This window comes from Bidens hawaiensis, unplaced genomic scaffold, assembly GCF_021521415.1.
Source record: "Bidens hawaiensis isolate Kalapana, Puna unplaced genomic scaffold, B.hawaiensis_p1.1 tig00032350_1, whole genome shotgun sequence".
In the NCBI taxonomy this organism is placed as follows: domain Eukaryota; kingdom Viridiplantae; phylum Streptophyta; class Magnoliopsida; order Asterales; family Asteraceae; genus Bidens; species Bidens hawaiensis.
In genome coordinates this window covers 42,802-50,539 of record NW_027495489.1, presented here as the reverse complement: position 1 = coordinate 50,539, position 7,738 = coordinate 42,802, and the positions used below count along the sequence as shown (strand labels likewise).

Here is a 7,738-nt window from a genome sequence, read left to right as displayed (position 1 = left end):
TCATTGCTGCACTTCGAGCCAAGGGCAAGATCGACATGGCTTGCTCCCATGTAGTTGCTGTGGGAGGAGCGCTTGAAGCTGGTGACTGCCATATTTGATCAAGAGTGGTCTCGTGCCCAAGGGGTTGTGAAGTAAACAAGGGGAAAGCCGTTGGGCTTGGTTTCCCATAGGTGTAAGGAGACGGGTTAAAAGGTTGGCAGGTTACACTTGGACCAGCTTCAAAAAGGGAAGCAGCCGGCCGTAAGCTGGTTAGAGGGGAAGGTGGACGTCTGAGCGACAACGAGGGCTCTGATTCGTCATACTCTAGCCTTATTCTTATCCCCTTTTCTCTTTCTAGGCTCACGTGTTGGTTAAGAAGATGCCTTAGTTGCAAAAAATTCCGTGATACCCCTTCCAGCGTCAAGTCGACGCGCTCCGGGGTGTTCGAGACTCCTGCATGGGAGAAGGAACTCCGGATCGTGAAGGGGTTGGAGTTCGAAAAGGTGAAAACTCGAGGAACAAAGGTTCCGTCGAAGTTCCTCCTGGGGTGGAAAAAAGCGAGGTCGTCGCCGGAGTTTCTTGACCGGCACTGGGTGTCAGTGTTCTTGACACTTGGTTGACTTCGTCGGGAGATCCACATTCTGACATGGTGATAGAGCTACACTACTGATCTTTAAGATAAAGTAAGCGGCGTAGCCCCACGGTGGGCGCCAACTTGTTGCTACAACAAAGATAAGACCAATGATAGTGAATGGACTGGTTAGGCTAACAGGCTTCAAAGGTTCAGGTTAACCTAACGCAGGTCGTGGTGTCCCTCTACGTTTGCAAAACGTAGAAGGAGGTTCACTAGTTTGTTGTTTGATTGTAGCAGTTCACCGAAGATCCAGAACCGTGATGTTTGGAATCGGTTCTCGGATGAAGCTCTTTGGTGAAGCTATGATGTTTGTGAAGTAAGAAAGGAATAAGCAAAGTGTATATTCCTTAAGTAAGAAGAGAAGATCAAGGAGTGTGTATTAACTCCAGATCTGATGTCCTTATGTTTATGGCTAAGTCATTCTTATATAGGAGAAGAGACCAAGCCTTTTGTCTAGTGTACAAACTAATTCCCCTCCAGTTTGCTTAGAGAGTTGACCTTTATGGGCGGGAAGCTTTGGACCGTTGGTCCATGATTAAAATAATAATACTTTTTCTGAGCATGTCCCTTGCTCAGAGGGAACAGTGATGTGAATAGTGAGTTGATATCGTACTGTAGCACGTGGGTACTTGTTTACATAAGTTTGGGCGGGAAACGAAGCCTTTAACCTTTTAACCTTTTTAGCGTTAATGTGTGGAAGCCATTTTACTAATTCTTTGGGCTACCCCCGTCATCAGAATGTATGTTGAATGTTGTCTACCTCAAGAGAGTTTATGATAGTAAAAGAGAAACTAACAAGTAACAACATAGTGAAGTAGGAGAGATTTTTTACGTTCGTCTTAAGAAAATTGGAAAACCGTTTATTCAAGCCACCTTAGCGTTTATTTTACAATTTTGTAGTCCATATAACTTCAAGACCAGAGCACAACGTATAACATATACTTCTTGAGTAGGTTCATCCACTGGACCACCGAGACACAACAATGCTACTTGTCTTGTTATCACCACGGTTCGCTGATATTGTCAATACAATTAGCTAAAAATAAATAAATTTGTTACAAATATGTGATTACTTTTCCTTTTTGAACAAGTTTTGACTGAAAGACTCACGTGCACATCATTAACACCATTACGAACGTTACGTGACAAATACGAAATACTTCAATTGGAATATTCAAACCATTATCACTGATGATCACTTATTTTATTACTTTACATATAATAATAAAAATATCAGCTAATGACAATTATATAATGTATTCTCTTTATTATAAAGAAGTCTAAGCCTGCAAGCGAAGCGAAAACGAGACTTGCGCAATCTCATTGTTTAACTTTAACCAGGCAAACAAAGAAGCACAAACATCTAAACGAGCATACTTTTGTTTGTATTAGTTCGTTAAAAAAACAAACTTGCTTGTGCTCGTTGACACTCTAAACAAATATAAATAAACGTACATTAACAAACATAGACGAATGAAGAAGATGAACATTTTCTTATTCATCCGTCCAACTATCAGTTGATTACCTAAGACTTGTTTCTAAAATTTGATTCGGGGTGATTCTTTTTTAAACGACCAACAAAGGCTGAACAACAATGTGTGCCCCATTTGAAGTGAAAAGCATCTAAACACAAGTTAAAAATTATTTATTATTATTATTATTATTATTATTATTACTGAGGAACCCAACGGCCCTTATCCAATTCTATCATCATTATCTCTTCCTATATTCTTCTTCTCTTCACTTGTTCATCTATCTCCACTCAACAATAACAATAACAATGGCTTCTTCTTGTTCATCATCTTTACTAACCTCATCTCCTCTGCTACAAACCTTAGCCCCATTCAACAAACCCACCACTCAATTCCAATTCCATTATCAGATTCAACGACACGTGTCCCCAATCAAGGCTCAAACCCTTGATTTCTCAGGCACATTCTTCGAAGGCGGATTGGGAGGCGAAGATGACCTCAGCAACTCCTCATCATCCGGTTCGGTTGCAACTGCAGTCGAAGAGAAAGAGGAGCCCCAGTGTCCGCCCGGGTTGAGACAGTATGAAACAATGGCGGTTCTCAGACCGGATATGTCCGAAGACGAGAGGCTGTCTCTTACCCAGAAGTATGAGGAGGTATTATTATTATTATTATCTGTTTTTACAATTTGTTTGTATGCTTCTAATTGTGAGTAGAAATCGCTAGACGCTAGTTGGGCGGTGGGGTAGGGACTAGGGATTTGTTTCGGGATTAATCGGTTTGGAATTTATATGTAATTTTCAAATATGCATATATATTACCCAATTTTATGTATAAAGTTTTCAATTTTGACCAATTTCGATCAAATAGTGATAATCGGCGCCTAGGCGGGATTTTTACAACCATTGTGACTTGTGAGTGTTTGTTTACAGTTTTTGTAGGGTAATCATCCCCAATTTTACTGTGAATTTATATGAGTTCATCGGAATCTAGTTAGGGCTGTAAACAAAGTATTAAACGTGAATGAAAGATCATACACATATGAAAGTAACTGAACAAAAGTTATCCAACTTACATTTCAAAAGTAAAAAAAGATAATTGGGCTTAGAGCATTTTAAGATATGAAAATCAACATTTTTAATGACACTTTGCGTTTTCATAGACATAGATAGCAAAGTGCAATGCAGTGCTTGGTTTAAAAAAGCGTTAGGCGAGGCGAGACATTTTGGTCCAAAAAGCCGATGCGCGAAGCGAGAGCTTCACGTATGTGAGGCGCTCAATTTAAAAAAATGCTAAAAATTAATTATACATGACATATCTACTTGTTAATCAATCATAAAGATAAAACATATTTGTAAAACTAAACATCAATACTTAATACGCAGTTTAAACATTATAAAAACATGCTTAAAAGTTGCAAAACACTAACTTTCTTAGAAAACGAGACTATTAAAAATAAAAAAATGTATTACACAGGCATTTAATAATAAAAGAAAGTATAAATGTATAGTAAAAAGTACTAATGAAGAAAAATACCTCTTGAGTCATAAACAGATGTGTAATAATTAGGAGAGTTTGAACCGATTAAAAAGATGGGAGTAGTAACTGGGGAGAAGATAAACTTGAACCGTCAAGAAGGTTGACATTTGGAGAAGATAAACTTTGAATACGGAAATTAAAGAGTGGTTTGAATTGACGATAGAGTGATAAATATATATAATTCGGCTGGGTAATGTTTTACGGATGGGCCCCGACGTTAATATTTTAAGCAGATGGGCCCAAGCAGATCCATTTTCAATCTGTTTAGACTGCATCACATGAAGCGCCGCCTCACGCCTCTCTTGCTGATGCGCTACTTCAGGCTGTTTCATGTTTCTTCTCGCCTTATGTAAAATAAGGCGTTTCCAACGCCTCGAGCGCCTCACGCCTCAGGCGCGCCTTTTTAAACCAAGATGCAGTGTAAAACTATGTCAATTGGCTCAATGTTATGAGTGGTTTTCTAGGTACGATAGGTTGTGAGTTCAAGGCAATGAAGTGCGTAGTTGACCGTTTCAAGAAAGATACTCATATCTTTCTTCATACTTTCTACTAGGAACTAGGAAGACATATAAATACCTAGCATCAGAAATGAGGGTCTTTAAACGTAGGATTTCATAATAAAATTTGGGTTTGTTGAATCTTCTACTTATAGAAAAAAAACTTTAGGCAATGCTGATTTCTTTTTTATAGTATTTAGTATTGAACTCGCAAGGAAACTGGGAAAGAGAGAAACTTTTGGCTTTAGATAATATTTTTCATTAGTATGCATTTTTTGGCAGTTTAAAAGATAGAAATTAGTACCTTAGTTAATATTTTCAGAAAACCTGAGGGTGGACAAAGTTGGCTCTGCAACATAGATATAGGACAAAAGTTTGTTAACCTTTTATGAAATTAACCAACAATCAAGGTAGATAACTGGAAATGTTAAATGTACCCTTCAAATTTATCTCTTACTATAAACAAATACTAGTTGTATATGTTGTCCAATAATCCAAAAGGGAATTATTTTGTTATAGACCACATAAATTGTTGCTCCCTCAAGTCTTTTGGTCTCTTCAGGGCTAGTTGGGCCTTCATGCATTTCTCTTTGGGCTTTGGCATTGTTCATTTTGATTAGTAAATGGGCCGGTTAGGTAATGGTCAAAACTGGAAGTTTTAGGTACTGGTCAGGTTGACCCAAAACACTTTTTTGTCTAAATATTATTATCTTAAATATATATAAACGAAACCTCTCTGTATTCTCTCAAGCCACCAAATTGCTTTATTTGCAAATGGAGGCATCTATTTCATTTGACCCGAATTCACGGGTATGAGTCTCACCAAACCCAGATAGGTCTTGAACGGGTTATAACATCTCATTATGTTAAAAATTAATCTCACCAACTATTTTATATGAAAATCCTATAAAATAGGGATATACTAAAAATTAATATTCGATTTTTTCTTAAAAAAAGATATTATTTATATATTAAGAAACAATTTTATAGTAAAAAAAACGAGTCATGGGTCTCACCAAACCCAGATAGCTTTTAAACCGGGTCATAACGTCTTATTTATTTGTGAAACTCTTTCATCATCAAATCCTAAGTACATTATTAACTTCCTTACAATAAATAAAATTAACATCCTAATATATATATATATATATAGGGTTGGTATCCATTGAGAACTCTATATTTTTTAAGAACTCTAAGAACCAATCTAGACCAAACATAATTTTTCAATCTAGAAAATTAAAAACTAAATAAAAAGGGTATAAAGGTAATATCAATTATTTCTCTCTCTATTTAACTAACTAGTTCATCATTTCTCATATTTTAAATCCTATAATAATTTCTCGTATTTACATTTATATTAAGGATAAAATGATCTTAAGTAGTTGAGTAGGATCCTTTAAATACTAGTAGTTACGTAAACATAAGTCTTAAAGTTAATTTATTATCAGTTCTTTCAAAGGTGCACGCCTGTTTACATTTACATATATGTAATATTCATAATAATTATCTATTTTAAATTTATTGTATATTAAATACCCATATACTGTTAATCCGGTTTACTAACTGGTCATCCATTTATACAAATGTGAATCTTCATGATTATTCCAATTTCCAAACTAACTCTATATGATACGAAAATGTTTTACATATATGTAAATCTACTATATTTACATATAGGTAAACTAAAAATAAATGTTTAAAGCATGCGTATGTAAAAAAAGATTAAAAAAATTGGTACACATGTGCACGAAAAAACAAGATGTCATCATTGTAAGTAGAGATATCTGGTTCTATTGTTCGTCATCTGCATGTTGGTTGAGAAAAAAATAGAGTTGATTTAAGAATTTTAGGAGAGAGATTGTGAGAGATTATAGGGGAGGTTATGTAAATGGTTAGTTATAAAATTACAATACTATCCAAATTAGTTTAGTTTAATCTCCTCAATCTTCAATTTATTTACATATTTGCCATTACAGTTTTGAACCATTGATCATATCATCAATGGTTTAGATGAGTTCTTTAAGTTCTCATACAAAATACTAGTTCCTAAATGATACTAACCCTATATATATATATATATATATATATTAGTGCATATTTTGGGTTTGGTAGAGAAGCTTGTTTAGAGGTAATCAGCAACGAAACATTTTGTGTCATTATTTGAAAAAAATTGTATATTTTCTTTATAACGGGTCAAAAAAGTCTAATTATTAAAGCTAAAAGGATAATGTCTAATTTGTTGTTCATAAGGAGATAAAGAAATATGAACTGAATTTGAATACTATTAGATAACGATCACGCAATGCAAAAAAGTACATTTCGGGCAAGATACACAGCAATATCCTGATTGTGAGATCTTACTTTGAAATATTTTGAAGATTTTACTTTATTTTGGTAAGGATATGGGTGTTACTATATGAGACTTACTTTTATAGATCAAAAGCAGTGTGAAACAACTAACATGATGGACTTTCATTTAGTACTGTGGTTTGGTTTCTTCTGTAGACTTGTATCGTGATTACATGTCAAAACATATTTTGATCCTTAAGTTTCATTAATTACACCTTCAGACTGATAGTTTGTAAAAACGTAAAGTGGATAGACGTTAAGTGCTTGTAAAGTTACCGAAATACCCCTTAATATTCATTAATTACCAAACTACCCTATAATTAAATATGGGATCACTCATAAGAATTGTTAATGTTAATGAAACTTAGACAGGGACCGTTCGTACATTTATATGTTCAAATAATAATAAACCGAATAGATTTTACATTCAAGGTTGAGTGCTTTATGATGTATAATGTAAAGTGAAGTGGGCATAACAAATGATGAATTATTTATTCAATTTGGTGGTTAATTCAGTCAATAATATTTACACTTTTTTGCAGTTGCTTGTTGCTGGTGGTGGCATGTATGTTGAGGTCTTCAATAGGGGTGTGATCCCCCTTGCTTATAGCATAAAAAAGAAGAATAAAGCTGGTGAGACAAACACTTATTTGGATGGAATCTATATGTTGTTCACTTATTTCACGAAACCGGAGTCTTTGAAGGCCCTGGAGACAGCGTTGACCACGGATGATGACGTCATCAGATCCTCGACCTTCATAATAAGGAAGAGGAAGTATTAAACCTAATCTTTTTAAGAGTTGTTGAAAGTTTTAGTTATATAAGCATGCATTATGTTGTAGAAATGTCACATATTTTTATGAGCATCTTTATGGAAACAATTATGTTATTTTGTATTCAAGAATCTTTCTTTTGAGGAGATTAATGGAATGGGAGGTGATTTGCACACAACTCCTTTTTAACTAACTATATTGATTGATTAGGATTTTTTTATATTATTTTATGTTTATCTAAATAAGCCTTGTTGGGTAAGAAAAGAAAACTTTTTTTTTTTTCGTGTAAAGAGCAATCCCTACTCATAAACAAATCATTCACTAAAATTAACAAGGAAAGTGGAAAAAATATATAGATAAAAAGAAAGCAATCCAGGCCATTGAAACCATGCAAGTACCACAACACTTTATGCTAGATAAAGCTTGATTTGTAGCCATACAATGTTGTTGAACTTTACAAATTCTTTTTTGTTTTTTTAATTATAGACCAACAGT

The 7,738-nt window shown here is 34.6% G+C and overlaps 1 protein-coding gene across 1 annotated transcript; it reads left to right on the top strand.

Moving 5' to 3' along the window:
• Positions 1-2,340: 2,340 nt before the first annotated feature.
• On the top strand, positions 2,341-7,436 carry LOC143583280 (small ribosomal subunit protein bS6c-like). The gene is made up of 2 exons (XM_077065626.1): positions 2,341-2,741; positions 7,013-7,436. Exons 1-2 carry the CDS (start codon positions 2,394-2,396, stop codon positions 7,250-7,252), a joined length of 588 nt encoding a protein of 195 aa, XP_076921741.1. The 5' UTR covers positions 2,341-2,393; the 3' UTR covers positions 7,253-7,436.
• The last annotated feature ends 302 nt before the right edge of the window (positions 7,437-7,738 follow it).